Source organism: Mizuhopecten yessoensis, unplaced genomic scaffold (assembly GCF_002113885.1).
Source record: "Mizuhopecten yessoensis strain PY_sf001 unplaced genomic scaffold, ASM211388v2 scaffold10821, whole genome shotgun sequence".
NCBI lineage: Eukaryota > Metazoa > Mollusca > Bivalvia > Pectinida > Pectinidae > Mizuhopecten > Mizuhopecten yessoensis.
The window spans coordinates 361,784-380,631 of record NW_018408738.1 but is presented as its reverse complement, the minus strand read 5'-3'; the positions used below and the strand labels follow the sequence as shown (position 1 = coordinate 380,631).

The 18,848-nt window shown below is 36.0% G+C and overlaps 1 protein-coding gene across 1 annotated transcript in view; it reads left to right on the top strand.

Moving 5' to 3' along the window:
* LOC110462700 (gamma-aminobutyric acid receptor subunit beta-like) overlaps positions 1–18,414 on the top strand; it is a 119,431-nt gene extending 101,017 nt beyond the window's left edge. Inside the window, exons 5-9 of the mRNA XM_021516802.1 lie at positions 1,128–1,210; positions 5,382–5,519; positions 9,865–10,017; positions 16,725–16,966; positions 17,223–18,414. Of these exons, the coding sequence (XP_021372477.1) occupies positions 1,128–1,210; positions 5,382–5,519; positions 9,865–10,017; positions 16,725–16,966; positions 17,223–17,591 (985 nt within the window). The 3' untranslated portion in view covers positions 17,592–18,414. The remainder of the gene's footprint in view (positions 1–1,127; positions 1,211–5,381; positions 5,520–9,864; positions 10,018–16,724; positions 16,967–17,222) is intronic.
* Positions 18,415–18,848: the final 434 nt, after the last annotated feature.

Genomic DNA, 18,848 nt, shown 5'->3' with positions numbered 1-18,848 from the left:
TAAAGGTACAGCGCTCAAACATGTACATGTTGCACCCTTTGCTAAACTTGTGATCAATGTCTGTATTTTTCTTCCATGTTAATCATTTCCAGTGTGTCTCTATTGATACCATCTGTCATATAAAAACTTTAGACAAACATATAACATATACAATGCGCCGGCTATCTTTCGAAGTAGGGGTTATGTTATTGACATAAGCCTTTGGAGCGAGTTTGGTGGGAAGAGGTTTTTCAGTTAAAGGATGCTTGTTCTCCCTTTGGTATTACAAACTTGTCCAAAACTGATCTTTCACAGTACATTTTATTGCGGAACAATCTCTTATGAAACATCATACTGTATGCCTATAAATCATTTACGTTTTAGTTCGTTGCTGACGTTCATACTTTCGTTTATGTTACGGAAGACAGCGTGACATGTGACACTTTAGATACATTAATTCCTCTCCCTGCTGCTCAACGGTTGGTTAAAGTTAGCCAATGGTTAGGGAATTTTTTTTTAAATATGAATACATCAAAATCCAGAACATCTTTTATCATTTCACTGCTACAGATTTGGCGAAGCAAATACGATTCACGTTTTTGTGATATTTCTTGGTTTGTAAGCCAATTTTTTCTTATTGGATATAATTCGAATTTTTCACTAACCACTGATTAAAATTAATCAACATATGAGAAACTTGGGCCAGATCTACCCGCCGGTCCTGTTTGTATACTAATCATATCTTATTATTTTAGTGTCTCATTTCGGTTGTCTGTTCTTATATAATTTAAATTTCAACCTGTTCTCGTTGCGTATATTTATATTACCTTTATACACTCATCTTTAAAGCTCGTAGTGGATAGACTCGCAAGAGAGTTAAATGAATGTTATATCTCCTTACGAATCCGAAGATTAATATTACCTGTTAAATGTTACCTTATTTAATAATCATTATATAGGCATGTATAACCTGATGAGTGTTATAAAGACATCACTCAAATGTGTATTTAATGTTTATGCCAACTAACTGTTGAACTCTTTAGGAAGGTACGTGTCCCAATAAGAAAGCTTATATCCTTGACTAGCTCTCGTGCTGCAGGTGTCTAATCCATTTTAAAACAAACCAAACTGATGCTTGTATTTTGCAGATTTACGACAACACTGGCCTGTATGATGGATCTCCATAACTACCCTTTAGACGAACAGAACTGTACTGTGGAAATAGAAAGTTGTGAGTAGCTTATAGAGAAACCGCCCCTTTCCTGTCCCTACCCATTAGACGTACAGAACTGTACCATAGAAATTGAAAGCTGTGAGTAGCTTATATAGGAACCGCCCCTCCTCTCCCTACCCTTTAGACGAACAGAACTGTACTGTGGAAATAGAAAGCTTTGAGTAGTTTATATAGGAACCTCTCCCTCCAATCTCCCCTGCCCTTTTTCCTCAGTTTCTGATTCCCTTTATAAACAAACAATCCCATCCTCTTCCTCTGTTGTTAACTTTAGTTTCATTCCATTATGTATAAATATATGAAGTAAATATAACACGAAAATCGACTCAATATTAATATCAAATAATAATGTAGAGTATCTACTATTTCCTTGGTACTATAAAATAGTAGCATACCATTTCTAAAATTCGACTGTGAAACTACTCTACAGCACAACTGCGTATCCTATTCCAAAGTAAATGATAATGTAGTGTACCTTCTATTCCCCTGCCCTTAACTGATTATAGGAATGTTCTAGTTTCAATGTCATTTGCTCTTATCCTCGGTCGCAAGATCTCGCACAGTACTTCATCAACAAAAGAGTTTGTTTTAAATAAAGTTTATTTACTAAACGGAAATGCAAATACGCTGATCAATGCCAATAACTCTTTATGAATTTATGTTTTCGGCAATATATACAAGTGTTTGCGACTGTCTGGAAAATTGTCAACTCAGGAAATTGAAGAATAGGTATTACTTAGATTCGTGGTATTCCAGATCCCCTCATTGTCGTTTCAGACATGAATAGATGACCTGCTGTACCTCCTTTACATCATTAGGTTGTTATTGTTGAGTTAGGGAAGAACCTGCATAGTTTAGAAGCACGAAAGAAACCGACAAATAATTAGGAAAAAAGCTATTCCTGGAAATGTGTCATGGGATTTTGCTAACGACCATGCCATCTTGGCACAAGCAAAGTGCATGTACTCTACAGGAAACAAATATATCCTGAGGAGCGCCACCCATGGAAAAGTGCAGACAAATGCATTCTCACCATGACTGAGTATTTCACAGAATAACTTCCTGTCAATGCAAGGTTTCAGACATTGCTTCAAGTCCATTATTGTAATGACGTCACAAGTTACAAAGTGCCCCATTAGGGAACCTCTGTTGTTATGATATCAATTTAACGTTGTTTGATTAACGTGATCTGTCTTACAGATAAATCATTACCTAGTAAACACAACAAACCGGAGCAGACCTGACACGGACTATGAAGGATATGCCTGTTACAACACAGTGCATCCTGACAGTAGACATTCCGAATCCCATGGCTAACCTAAAGGGATATCGGAACCTATCAACTGTAGACAGGTTGCACAGACTGTCACAGATCGCGTGAACTGTAGACTATCTGATGTGATTATCGACACTTTCTATATACTTCCCCACGAGGGTTAGTCGTACGGAAGCCGGTCTGTTAATTGTCAGGGGTAGCATTGCCTCTTCTAACACTTCACGTGTTTAGGCGATCAGCGGCCATCGACAGACATGTGTTACATAACAGAGTGCTAAACCTAAATATGAGTATCGAAAAGACTGACACTACATAAACATTTCTTGAAAATCAGTTGCATCAAAACATATATGAATTGTGTCTCATTTCATTAATGTTACACGTTTCGTCAAGCTAACCACAATATATACAATTTTTGCTTACTCACAATATAAAACAATATGAGTTCACCAATAATAAATACCAATTTTAATTTACATACTATTTTAGTCTACGACAATATATAATATAAAATAACCTTCACTTATAATATGTTAAACCAACTTTTGTTCAACAAGATTGCATTCCAACTTCAGTTTACGGACGGTATATGCCAACTTAAGTTCACCCACGATAATTAACAGTTTTATGTCAGCAGTAAATTAACTTACTTTAACTCTGATACAGGATAAACATTCAACAACAATAGTTCATCATTAAGAGGTACCAACTTTGGTTCAACAGTTATATATAGCATTTTAGGTACATGATATATGCAAACTTCTGTTCTCTGGAACAGAAAAAGTGTAGAGGTATTCCATGAAAGATCGAGGAAAACCTAGAATTAAGTGTTCTGAAGTGATCGTACGAATCTAGTTAACTATTTCCCAGACTATGGATTTGTCAACTGTAGAATATACATGCTCTTCCAAGATATGGCGGCATGACTTCTGAGTTGAGGTTTCCTTGAGGTTTATAGAACTCTACTGATCTAACAACATTACTGTTTTTTTACTTTTTTATTTATATATCATACTTTATGACACCTCTTTTATCAAAAGGATGCGTCAAATTGATCATATTTGAACTACCTTATTGTTGTTATTGTAACCCACAAACATATCATTTATGTTTGAAAAGTACTGCAGGCATTAAATATTAGTATCTGAAACCATCAAAATCCGCCCAAATAGCATATCCCTGAGAAACAATTTGTAAAACGTCAATTACAATATTTTGATATCAAAACAGCGATGTTAGATAACATCACTATATCTTTCTAAGCTATTGATATGTGTTTCAGTACAGGGTGATTCAGAAAAGCTGTTCCCCCTTGTGGTTTAATCAAATTTATTAGAAATGACTTATTTGAGTAAGACTCATATCAAAGTGTAGTAGGAGAACATTCAATTAGTACATAACTTTTAATTAAACAGCGAAAAATATGATAAAAGGAATCAAATGAAGACAATCATTCAATTGTTTTTATTTATCAGTCACTTTACAATATATAAGATCTAAATGAATTCTATTTCGCTAGCTTTCATCTGTCTCTAAAGTTCCTGGTCACATTTCTGCATTATTTTATGTTCCCCCTTATTGCGAATTTCAAGACAATTAGGTCATTTTAGGACGGTAAATAAAAACGAACCCTTACATAACCCAACACCAACAGTCTGGAGGGTTCAAATAAGGTGAATTAGATGGCAAGTGAACATAGGAGTGATGGACTATAAAGTCTTCTCCAAAGCCACTACGCATCCCGAAAAAAACGATTGTTGTGGTATCCTGCTGTGTTGATGACCTCCTATTTACATAATATGTCCAACAACAACATGACCTCCGTCATGTTATCCATCTGGGACACAACAATAACTCGATGTGTTTTGACGTCATAAAACACCTATGGCATGATTGTATTTATTCATATATCGACAACTTCTTATGTCATTTCTAAAGCGTTGTCTGTCTTGATTTGGCAAAGATTTTGGAATTTTTAAAAGAGGGGACATGCCTTTTGATACATCCTGCATTTTGGACAAACTTATTCCAAAATCAACATGCAGCAATACAAGAGAAACCAAACATGTACACAATTAAATTCGACACGAGCGGCTCATACAAATGCAATTAGCTGGAACATATTTTTTCTACTGGCATATGGTTCTTAAGACATTTGTGTGTTGCATGTGACCATGGTATGGCTGAAAGGAAGTTTAGCGCCGAGGCAATCATCGGGCATTGGTGAACAGCTGAAGGGATAATAGGAATGCTTCATGGAGCGGGAATAAAGCTTCTTTAATCCTCCCGTTATGCATTGTAACCTAGTCCGATCACGAATGCCTTGTGTTTTTGTCTGGTGCCATGATAATCTAATGTCAAGGAGGTAACCAGCCATGTTCCCATATATTGTACAGATATATCGAATAAAACACGGATCATAGCTTCGTCTGGTGTGGCTTCCCTGGCTATAGATTGAGTTAAAATCTGCAAATCGAATATTCTGGTTTTTATTCCTCATATCTGTTGATTATATTTTGAGTTCAAATATTTATGATTCCTCCTCATACATGTGGGTTTTTAAATATAAACATCATAGTGTGCATAACAATGGCTAATCATTATATTTACAAAACGAGCTTATCAAATAAGATATTTACTCTCACCTAGAATATACCTCACCATAAATATCAGATTTTGTTACATATTTGTGGTGTTCGTCCCGCATAATTTGAATGATATCGACAAATAAAAAGGCCAATGTAAAAAAATAATTACTTTCAATATATTCAAAACTCAAAAAAAAGTTTAGTGTGCATGGATAACAAGTACAACATGAGAGGAAAATTGGTCGACATTTTGAATCATTATCTAGAGCTACATGTTAACAAACTATCCTCTGTTCTTATCACACAGATGGCTATGACTTCCATGATCTGTACCCTCACTGGCGGAATGGGAAGGAGTCCGTCCAGGGTGTCGACAAGGTACAGCTGCCACAGTTCGATATCGTCGAGTACAGAACTATAGAAAAGATCGAAAGTCTATCCACAGGTAGGTATACGTAAACGTGCGAGAAACACGAAAGACAGAGAATACGAAATATAGAGAGAAATTAGACTTCTTTATCAAAAACATTACCGCATGTGTCAGATAAATATTCAGGAACTCTAAAGATACTTATGTTGGTTGGAGGAGGAGGAGGAGGAGGAGGAGGAGGAGGGGGTGAATAGGATAAATTAGAAAACAATTGGTATGTTTGATTGATCATTGAACCACATAGAATTACCTAAAATATTTAATCCTTTTGATTGTGTAATAAGTTACTGTATTATATTACATTGTTTTTCATCCTGTTTTGTAAACATATGATTTATACCGGTTACCAGTGCAACTGTTTAAAAGTAAAAGTACACACACCAGTAAATGGTGTATATGACCCAGTGTTTACCTGAAAAGTACACACCATCAGTAAACATGTTTGTATTGTATTCTTTAATCTCAATATATTTTTCATTAGGAAAAAAACTTTATTGTACGTTCATCGATTTTAGTAAGGCGTTCGATTCTGTATGGAGAGTTGGTCTGTGGAAAAAGCTCCAAAAAAGCAACATTACTGGAAAAAATTTCAATATTATTTATAAGCTATATGATAAAACCAAATCATGTGTTAAAAATGGATGTGAACAGTCGGATTTGTTCAATTGTGAGATCGGTTTAAAACAGGGCGAAAATTTATCGCCATTTTTGTTTGCAATTTATTTAAATGATTTAGAAACTTATCTTGTTGAAAAAAATGTAAATTGTCTTCAAACAATAGACAAATTATGTATTGATAACATTGGAGTGTATCTCAAACTATTCATTATCTTATATGCCGATGATACTGTCCTGTTTTCAGAAACACCAGATGGTTTACAGTTAGCTTTAAATGAATTTGAACAATACTGTAATACTTGGAAGTTAACTATCAATTCAGGAAAAACTAAAATTGTCATCTTTTCAAAAAGAAAATGTGCAAGAACTCCCCATTTTACATTATGTAACGTAGAATTAGAAATACTGGAAGGGTATACCTATCTAGGATTATTCTTTAATTTTAGTTGTAGCTTCTTTAAAGCAAGGAAAAAAATTGTTGAACAAGCACAGAAATCAGTGTTTGCTGTCTATAAGAAATTGAGAAACATATCTTTACCAGTTGATCTACAATTGAAGATATTTGATTCATTAATTATGCCAGTTCTTCTCTATTCATCAGAAATATGGGGTTTTGAAAACACAAATATTATAGAAAAAATCCATCTTCAATTTTGTAAATATATACTAAATGTAAGAAAAAGTACACCAAATTTCATTGTTTATGGTGAGCTTGGAAGATACCCACTAGACATCGAAATTAAATGTAGAATAATAGTATTCTGGCATAAGTTGATTACCTCTAGTAAGTTATCAAGTACTATTTATAAGCTTATGTATACATTACATGAAAATGGAACTATGTTATTTAAATGGCTCGCATATGTTAAAGATATTTTTTCTCAAACTGGCCTGAACTATGTGTGGTACTATCAATCTACATGTTCTTTTTCAAAAGACGAAATTAAGAGGCTTGTGAAAAGTAGACTGAAGGATCAATTTATACAGAAATGGTTTGATAATATTCTTAACTCCTCTAGAGGACAAACATATTCAATATTAAAGACAAAGTTTGAACAAGAAAAATATTTAATTAAACTTAATACAAATGATAGGAAAATAATGTGTAAATTCCGTTCTTGCAATATGCATTTACCCATAGAAAAAGGAAGATGGTTAGGTATTCCTCGTCAAGAAAGAACCTGTACATTATGTAATTTGTACATTGGAGATGAATTTCATTACTTATTTATATGTGAAAGTGTTTTAGTTAAATGTCTAAGAGAGAAATATATACCAAAATTTTATTTCACTTATCCCAGTCAAATAAAAATGCAAGGATTGTTTAATATATTTAATGTAAAAATTTACACAAAACTTTGTAAATTCATAGAAAAGCTTGAAAAAATAATAACTTAATTTCTGTACTATTTGTGTACTTCTATATGTATCTATGCTATGTACAATGTTGTAATTGTGTACATCACACGCCATGTGTCATACTTACTATATGTATGTGACCTCTTGTTACACACGTAAGTGTGTCGGAGTGAATAATTAAAACTATAAATAAAACTAGTAAATGGTGTCTGTGACCCAGTATTCACCTGAAAAGTACACACCAACAGTAAATGGTGTATAGGACCCAGAGTTTACCTGAAAAGAACACACCATCAGTAAATGGGGTCTGTGACCCAGTATTCACCTGAAAAGTACACACCATCAGTAAATGGTGTATATGACCCAGAGTTTACCTGAAAAGTACACGCCATCAGTCTGTGACCCTGTTCTTACTTAAACCGATTTCCCCTGGTGTTCCTCTATCTATATCCAACAATTTAAAACCATACAAATTGTTTATGGTTTTTTAGTCAGTGCACTATAAAGTAGAACGTTATATATAATTAAACAATGTTCAGGGAGTGTCGGTTGATGTCAATCGTTTGATATATTTGGACGAGGCACGCCGATCAATACGAGACTTACACAACCAGTTATATTCATTCTGACAAAAGGATTTCACAAAGTAATTCATTTCAAGGAAATGTGCTAATTACACAACATTGCCCCGTTGTATTGGAGCACACGGTGGTTGAAATCACATCACACCAACGTCTGGTTAACCTCAGCAAAAATAATTAAACGCAGGGGCTCATAAAGTGCAGTCGGTATAAACACTATTTTATTACCTGACACGTCTCCACGTGCAAATCTCACACATCCATATATTACAACGTCACTTTAACGCTACATCTTAAATTATGTGAAGACAAAACGGTTGACATGAAGACATACCCTATTGTACTTTCAAACTCTCAGAACAGACAATGAATGGGTCACAAAAAATGTTGTACATGAAAGCTAACGTAAGATGTGTCATTGGTCAAGTACACCTTCTCCCTTTAAAGATAAAGTTTATCATTTACATACATGATCGGTGCGTGTAATTCAGCAACGGTCTAATACATATTGTGGTTCCACAGACAATCTGTACTGATATGATATATAGCCATGTACATTTCGTCTTCCTGGATCTTGTTTCAATTTGTCGGTTATGATATTTCTATAACAATCTTGGTTTTGTTTCTTGAGCAACGTACATCTTCTAATAATACAACAGATGGCTAAGATCCAGCAATGAATAAAACACACATCACTCATTCTTAAAATGAAAAAACTTTAATGTTAATAGTAAAATTGGATCCATTGTTATTTTTTTAATAATACTATGTGCATCCCTATCGTTACAAATAGCTAATTATGTGCTATTGTAATTTTACGGAACCATTTGTAACTGCATATGAACGAAAAATAATTTAAAACTGGAATCAGTGAATGAAACTTAATTATTCGTCTTACATATCAACGTTAGAAAAAACCTTCTTTTATTAAATTATTAAAATATTTTTGAATGTAAATAGATTGTTTTGAGATGTTAAGATTACAAAGTACCATTTGTCACTCTGTGTGGTATGTGATTCATACATGATTTTTAATATTTTCAAATCATGAAAATTAATCCACATTGATGATTTTGTAGAAAACAAAACGAGCAATCAGCATTTCGATTATTTTAGGGCCATACAGGGCCATATTGTAACTTAGATGTAAATCTAAATATGTAACCCTGTCTAAATAAAAGATTTTATTATTATTATTATCATCCTGATTACTTTCGTAACATCCGTTACATTATTTTTTCAATACTATTCACATTTTTCGAACATAAAACGACAGCGTCTGTCCTATCATTGGGATATGACGCCAAATAATCCTTATTTTCCTTAGTCATTGGTTTTTGATAGAAGATATAACTTTATGTTTTCAATGTAAATGTGCGTTTCTTTCAAATTTTAATTTGTTCATTAGAACAATTCTGAGCCTATAATTTGATTGGGATTCAATCTTGCTTCCAGCAATATTTTTTTAATTTGATTATAAAAACACGCTGAAAGCATCTGATATTGTAAAAGTGGAATGTTTCGCGTGTGGAAATGTTCGCGTTGTGATTCTCCAAACTGATTGTGGTTTGGATATTTTTGGCAGTGACTCCGGCTTCTATTTAGATATATACCTTTGATCTGTATAATCCATAAACACATATTCACGTGCGGATGTTATCGCGCTAATAAACTCAACGGGAAAATTGAAAGTATTTCCATACTGCTGAAAATTCCAATTTTGCAGAATACAATATTACAATTTCCTGATTTAATACATTTGATGAACAGGACGTCAGCTATGTCTACATATTTTATTTCAGGTGACTACCCGAGATTGTCATTGAGTTTTAAGCTTCATCGAAATGTTGGATACTTTATTTTCCAAACGTACTTGCCGTCAATCCTAATTGTGATGCTATCCTGGGTATCATTCTGGATAAACCACGAGGCCACTTCCGCTAGAGTTGCACTAGGTACGTACATCAACAGGTGTGAACCACAAGACCACTTCCGCTAGAGTTGCACTAGGTACGTACATCAACAGGTGTCAACCACAAGGCCACTTCCGCTAGAGTTGCACTAGGTACGTACATCAACAGGTATCAACTACAGGTTCAACTCAGCTAGAGTGGCACCAGGTACGTACATCAGCAGGTACTCACAACGATGTCAACTCAGCTAGAGTGGCACTAGGTACAAACATTAGCAGGTATCAACTACAGGTTCAACTCAGCTAGAGTAGCACCAGGTACGTACATCAGCAGGTACTCACTACAGTGTCAACTCAGCTAGAGTGGCACTAGGTACGTACATCAGCACGTATCAACTACAGGTTCACCTCAGCTAGAGTAGCACTAGGTGCGTACATCAGCAGGTATCAACTACATGTTCAACTCAGCTAGAGTTGCACTAGGTACGTACATCAGCAGGTATCAACCACATGCTCACCTCAGCTAGAGTGGCACTAGGTACGTACATCAGCACGTATCAACTACAGGTTCACCTCAGCTAGAGTGGCACTAGGTACGTACATCAGCACGTATCAACTACAGGTTCACCTCAGCTAGAGTAGCACTAGGTACGTACATCAGCAGGTATCAACTACATGGTCATCTCAGCTAGAGTGGCACTAGGTACGTACATCAGCACGTATCAACTACAGGTTCACCTCAGCTAGAGTAGCACCAGGTACGTACATCAGCAGGTATCAACTACAGGTTCATCTCAGCTAGAGAGGCACTAGGTACGTACATCAGCAGGTACTCACAACGATGTCAATTCGGCTAGAGCGGCACTAGGTACGTACATCAGCAGGTATCAACCACATGCTCACCTCAGCTAGAGTGGCACTAGGTACGTACATCAGCAGGTTCTCACAACGATGTCAACTCAGCTAGAGTGGCACTAGGTACAAACATTAGCAGGTATCAAATACAGGTTCCACTCAGCTAGAGTAGCACCAGGTACGTACATCAGCAGGTACTCACTACAGTGTCAACTCAGCTAGAGTGGCACTAGGTACGTACATCAGCAGGAATCAACAACATGTTCACCTCAGCTAGAGTGGCACTAGGTACGTACATCAGCAGGTACTCACAACGATGTCAACTCAGCTAGAGTAGCACCAGGTACGTACATCAGCAGGTACTCACAACGATGTCAATTCGGCTAGAGCGGCACTAGGTACGTACATCAGCAGGTATCAGTCACGAGGCTACATCTGCTAGAGTAGCACTAGACCCTAATTAATGACCATTGCACTTGGTTTCCAATAGTCAGGGAGCTAACAAAAAAACGATTGGTAGATTCCTTACAAATCGATAAGTTTAATGACGCTTGTATACCAACTCTAAGCTGGAACGGAGTGCTGGTGTTTTGGATATTTTTAACTGGCCTCTATTGGTCCCACACAAAGACCCTGATTAATGACCATAGCACTTGGTTGTAATCGCCAATCCTGTTTAGTCACAGATGAATTATACATTATTTGTAACACATAGGACATCATACAGACTCCGATATGCAGCGAACATGCTACCAATCTTACTTACAAGTAACACATATCGTCCTAACGTCTGATGACCGTTATCATACATAACGTGTTGGAGTAGTACATTATGCTAGGAACAAGTCTTTGTTTGAGATGGAACTTGTCGAGAACAAGAGTGTATGTGAGAGGTTGACTTACATTAGACAGGCTTCGTGAGCTGCTCATTCTGCGTCTTTCCTACCTGAACAACAATGTCCAGGGAGTGTCGGTTGATGTCAATTGTTTGATACATTTGGGCGAGGCACGCCGATCAATACGAGACTTACACAACCAGTTATATTCATTCTGACAAAAGGATTTCACAAAGTAATTCATTTCATGGAAATTTGCTAGTTACACAACATTGCCCTGTTGTATCGGAGCACACGGTGTCTGAAATCACATCACACCAACGTCTGGTTAACCTCAGCAAAAATAATTAAACGCAGGGGCTCATAAAGTGCAGTCGGTATAAACACTATTTTATTACCTGACACGTCTCCACGTGCAAATCCCACACATCCATATAAGACAAAACGGTTTACATGAAGACATACCCTATTGTACTTTCAAACTCTCAGAACAGCAATGTCCTGGGAGTGTCAGTTTGATACATTTGGGCGAGACTTACACAACCAGTTATATTAATTCTGACAAAAGGATTTTACAAAGTAATTCATTTCATGGAAATTTGCTAGTTACACAACATTGCCCCGTTGTATCGGAGCACACGGTGTCTGGAATCACATCACATCAACGTCTGGTTAACCTCAGTAAAAATAATTTATATGTAAACAATGTAAAATAAAAGGCAAAAACATATTAGATTACTTTAAACATGTTCTCTGTTTGGTGGGAAAACATACATATTTCTATGTCTACCATTCATCATTCTTCTGTCAATTGAGAATGTGTTCGCACGTTTCCCTTGCAATCATTTCACCGCACGTGCAAAAGTTATGTCTCGTTAGATTTAGTATGACGCGTGTTGCCTCACCTCGTTCATGTTTGCAGGAAATGAAAATATGGGGAAATGTTGCTTTTACAAGAATATTCAATCATGATTCCAACCGTGGATGTTTTTCATACCGATTACGTCACTTCCAATTACGTCACAATTACGGCACCTCCAAATTAAAACAGCCATGAGTTACTCCGTGTCAAATAGCAACGCCAGCTTGTCGTATCAGCACAAATCAAAATCACGTGTGGTTGGGCAGGTGCTTGCATACCGCTGAGAAAGCGTCGCACATTGACATGTAGACTTCGGTTATGTATTCAACTCACATACATACACGTGTAATTATATCATGACATTGCCAAATGATAGCAAAGTAACGGTATGAAATTAAATAATAATTCCTATACGGTTCTTAATCGCGAAAGTTTTTTTTCGTGTCCTTGGTGCAATTTTAAATGTTAGTCGTCGTTCTGGTATAATAATTAAAGTATTGATAAACGACAATAATACGGATATATAGCAACTTAATAACACAGTTGTTAGTCTCAATTACTAAATCTGACTCACACGAGTCACAGTGAATATTAAATTACAGGAAAACTTTTTACAGATAGTTATGTTATACGTGTAATGTTTCAATCTAAATTTGATGCGACGCTTATATAAATTATACTACCACTTATATAAATTATACTACCACTTATTTAATTATACTACCACTTACATAAATTATACTACCACTTATATAAATTATACTACCACTTATATAAATTATACTACCACTTACACAATTCACACTGCCACTAACATAAATCGTATTACAACTAACATAAGCTATGCTACCACTTACACAATTTACAATGCCACTAACATAAATCGTATTACAACTAACATAAGCCATGCTACCACTTACACAATTCACAATGCCACTGACATAAATCGTATTACAACTAACATAAGCTATGCTACCACTTACATAAATTACACTGCCATTGACATAAATCGTTTTACAACTAACATAAGCCATACTACCACTTACATAAAGCACACTGACATTAATCGTTTTACAACTAACATAAGCCATGCTACCACTTACATAAATCACACTGCCACTAACATAAATCGTTTTACAACTAACATAAGCCATGCTACCACTTACATAAATCACACTGACACCGTAATACCACCCGCATAACTAATGTTATCCTTTGTATAGATTATATTCAATTTGCATGAATTTTCAACAGTAGTTGAGTGTTACCACAAGCCCTCCACCACTGGGTCGCGGGTTCGAGGCCTACAATGGGCAGTCATCAGGTACTGACAGCAGGTTGGGTACTCCGGCTTTGTTTACACACCCAAAAACTGGCACGTCCTTAAATGACCATAGCTGTTAATAGGACGTAAAACGCAAACAAAAAAAGATCAATTTTACCACAACACACATAAGCCACACTTCACAAATATCATACTGACATTCACATAAACCATACTGTCATTTACAGTAACCATACTGTCATTTACAGTAACTATACTGCCATTTACAAACTTATAATCCAATACATATAACCCATTATATCATTCACATAAACAGTACTTATATTCACAGATAAATCATACTGAAATCATACTGGTACTCAGTTAAATCATACTTCAATTATACTGCTACTCAGATAAATCAGAATACACAAGGACAAACATCTTTTATAGGTAAGTGTTTAGTGACAGGACTCAGTTGTGATACATGTCGTGACATTAGTATGTGTTGGTCGTATAGGAGTTGTTGATGATGTGTTACGTCACGTTTCCATTGTTACATGATGAAAGGTAGTTCCAAATAATGCAAAATGCCGTAATGAGCGTCAAGAAATATAGCATATTGAATCGGCTTTTACTGATTTCTACCAATTGCTGAAATTAAAATTAATTTCTAAGTTTTTGCCAGTATGACCGGATTCGAGACGAATCAATATGCAATACACATGCGAAACAGCGATAGGAAAGACAAATTGCCAACGTGTTCTCTCAGGAGTCTCGCGATAATTCTTCACGGGGAAAAAAACAAAGTACATTTAGCTTGAGCATCGGAACGTGGTTAGGACACTGTGTTGGTTTATGATTTGATTTTCACCTAAAAAAATAGAATTGTATAATCGAGCCCTGATGAAAACACCCGTTGTGACACACAAAGCCACCAGATGTGCAGCAGCTATTTCAGAAATTGCAACGTCAGTGGAATTGCATGTGGTGTTCATAATGTTTAGATGGGGTATCCATACTGTATGATCTATCCCGGTAGGTTTAGCTGAGGAAACGTTAGAGGGGGAAAAGTGCGCGTTTTCTGTTGGTACACGTTTGATTTAATTGCCACATTTACGTTAATAGGCATTCGCTTGTATTTGTGTTTATCCTATAAACGACAATTTAAGGGAAATAGGAACAAGCTGTGGAGGTAAATGAATTCACTGACATATCTCGTGACTGCATTCTTTTGTAATAATGCATTGTGCCTAGATACATCAACCGTGTTTTCTTATTGTCCCTATTCTTGCAAAATATTCATGCAATGTAAAGACGTATGGAACAACACCTGTAAGATAAGATAAAGAAATGTATTATAGTCCGCATTTGATAAACTTTCTATGAACAATCACAAAACTATAAATGATAAATTGATGTAGAATAGCAAAACTCATTTCAATGTTATTATATCAAGACAATACAGCGGCAACATTCTAAACAAACTCAGTCGTAATCAAACATGCCATGCGCGGTAGTCAGAAACATAGACAATTTGTTTTTATAACTCTATCATGCTTAGACATTTAATCTACGTTTTCATCTCCCATACATCAGTTAAAGTCAAATATGTCGGGATAAGTATGTAGTCTGGAGAGGGGTAACGCCGAGAGACCGATCAACAATGGTCTATACTGACTAATTCATTCCCGTAAATAGCGGCAAAACTTCTCCCGTTTTCTCTTCCGGACTTAAATTATAACAATATGACGTTGCTTTGAATGTATTATCGACTTTTGCATGTAATAATGACTCAAGAAACCAAACATAAAAAGTCGTTTTATTGCAAATTGGAGATTCAATAAGAGCAAGCAAGATTTGCACTACGAATGTCAAATGGAAGTTTAGCATTTTAGTTTTGTCATGTGCACTCTGTACTTTAGATTTGTACGTGCCTCTATTTATTGGCATACGGCTTGCGCTCATTGAAACCTGTGCTACGTACAAATGGGATTCCCTTATCAATAAGCTATCAGGTTTTTTTTATCGTTAAAGGACGCATTTCATTTTGATATGATGTGTTGCACTTGCATGGTTTAGGAAACGTGTTCAAACATATTTATGTTAATAAAAGGCGCTTTTCCTCGATAACAAAGTACAGGAATTTGTCCATGGGGATATTGCTCCCGGTTTTGAGTCCTCAATGAAACTTTTTTTTGAGAATATCCTTATAAGAAATGTTTCAGCTTTCCTCCTGGCCTAATTTCCAGTATTTGACAAAATATATATCATGTCTCTGATAGATGAAGACGGATATTGCCTGGACTTTACAGGAAGCATCATGGCCCAGTGTAGTGTAGGAAACGTTTACTGTTCTCTAGTTCATGGTTCCTTCTCGGTTTTCTGTGTAGACTCATGGTGTCTTTCCTTTCGTTTTGGTGTCGCCTCCTTTCTCGTTATACGTCTTCTGTTATCGTTTTCAAATTGTCTCATTTATATGTTGACACTTTTGTAAAGATAATGGCATAGCATTGCCTTTGATATTACTGTGTCTATATGACTGTGCGTGTCGGTTTCTTTTGCTAGTTATAAATTATTTGAGGAGAAAAAATATTTCGTCAAAGATTTGAAAAAAATGAAGAGACTTGAACCCGAATACAGTTTTCAATGTTTACAATTGACTTTTTGATTGTTTGACGTGATTTAAGTGGGTTACCAGAAAGAGGGTTTGAGCACAGAATTCATACTTGAGCATGATAACGGTTTCATGAATACATGTCCCGTTCTTACAGAAGAAGCAAGTGACCGAGAATTTTTCACTAGACGGTGTTGTCCGAAATTTCATCCCAGCAAAATAGTTCTGATCGGGACAATCGTAAAATATTAACCCCGCAAAATTTAACTGTTATACATATTGTGTCAATGCTATTTTAGCGCTTGTTCCCTTATAGGTATCACCACTGTACTGACGATGACGACTATCAGTAATGGGGTGCGATCCTCCCTGCCCCGGATCTCCTACGTCAAGGCTATAGACATCTACCTTGTCATGTGTTTTGTGTTCGTGTTCGCTGCACTGTTAGAATATGCCGCTGTCAACTACACTTTCTGGGGAGCTAGAGCAAAGAAAAAGACCAAGAAATTCAAAGACGGTTTGATCACACTACAGCAGCCTGTCGACGACGAACCAGATGTAAATATTATATTTATGACATAAACGATATCAAACAAGAAAGAACTGTTAAGAATTTCTTTCTTAGTGCGAAGGTCGATGTTTTTAATTATGTTTAATAGTATGTGAAAACCTTAGTACAGGCTTGGCGGTTTTTCTCAGTATAATTATTTTCCGAATACTCGTAGTATTCTTTGATTGCTGACCTTTTTTTATCTCTTCATCACAACAAGATATAATCATATATGAAGCATTGTTGTTTTTGTTATCGTTTCAGGTGGTCGACGAAACGCCTTTAGAATCAGAAGAAGTGCAAATGTCTCCTATAGTAGCTATTCGGAATTCACAAGGAACTAAAATTACAATAGAGGAAGAACACATGGAAACCCCGCCAAATATCCCCGACCTCCCGCGGACTTGTATGTCACGTGGCTACTTACACGATGACTTAGTGAGGAGAAAACATAACTCAACAGTAAATAAAAAGAAAAAGTATTATACAAGTGTTAAACAGAGAGCTAAAAAGTTCAAAGTGAGGCTACCTAGAGTGAAGGACGTAAACAACATAGACCGCTATTCCCGGTTACTTTTCCCTCTTCTCTTCCTTCTCTTCAATGTGTGTTATTGGGGCTTCTATCTACTCTAGACACCCTGTCGTGTCTTGACAAAAAATGTGTCACATCCATCTTTAGGAGGCTCAAAGCGGTATCTTGATAAATGGTACAGAGATTTGTGGCTTTGACTTTTAAACGATGTCACCTGGGAATCCTCATAGGCTCAAATTAATTGATGGGACGGTGTCCTAATGGACTCCACGAGCGACTTCATACAACGCGTTCTTTTGGGGTATTGCGCAATTGTTGTAAATTTTGATAGATTGGCATCGTTTATAAATAACAACTTGGTGTTAAAATAGTATAGAGAAAGTACATAAAAAGGAATTTGACAGGAACTTGACAAATTACAATCAAACTCTTGTTTTACCAGAACAAATTAGAAAGGAAATATATTCCTAGCTTCCAATAAGCTCGCTCATAATTATGTTATATCAATACACTTTGATCCACAAACAGCTAAATGACAGTCTGGTGTATTGAAAAAAACATTGATTGCAATAGGTCACGTAGCTCGGCTCCGACATTTAGGCGCCGATGTGATTATAAATAGAAAGCACGTGGTTCAGCACGTCTTATGTTGGAGATTTATGTTAACCGAAGCTAACAATGCTTATATGTACAAAGCAGCTCGTAACTGTTTCCATGTTTGAACATTTTTATTCATTTCATATTGCAATAACCATACTGCATTTTTAAAAGCATTGTCTATAGATTTTTGAGATTTTCTTGTCTTCAAGCAATACTAACTGATCAGTCAGCAATATCATAATGTGTGTGTGTGCTTTCATTATCTTTCTAACGATTTTGTAAATATGTGTTACCTTATTCTGCCCACGGAGAACCAGATAAACATATTTCTCACATAGTGAAACCATCTCTGTTTGTTTCTCTTTTTTGTCGTCTAAACTAAATGAAAATTAGGTTTAGTCGACAGGAAATGCTGCAAAAAAGTATTACCAATCCATTATCATGCTGATTGCTCATTGCAAAAATACATCGAATTCAAATCATTTGGTTAAGCTATCAACTACCAGAAAAATAAAATAGACGCAAAACAATCAAATCTGTCACAGAGTCAACACCCAAAAGGAAATTATACAAGAGCGTTGCCACACAGGGACAAAATATACCAAAGCGACAACATACAAGGACAAAATATACCATAGCGGCAACATACAAGGACAAAACATACCACGGCGGCAACACACAATGACAAAATATACCACAGCGGCAACACACAAGGACAAATTCATCACAGCGTTAACACACAAAACAAAATATACCAA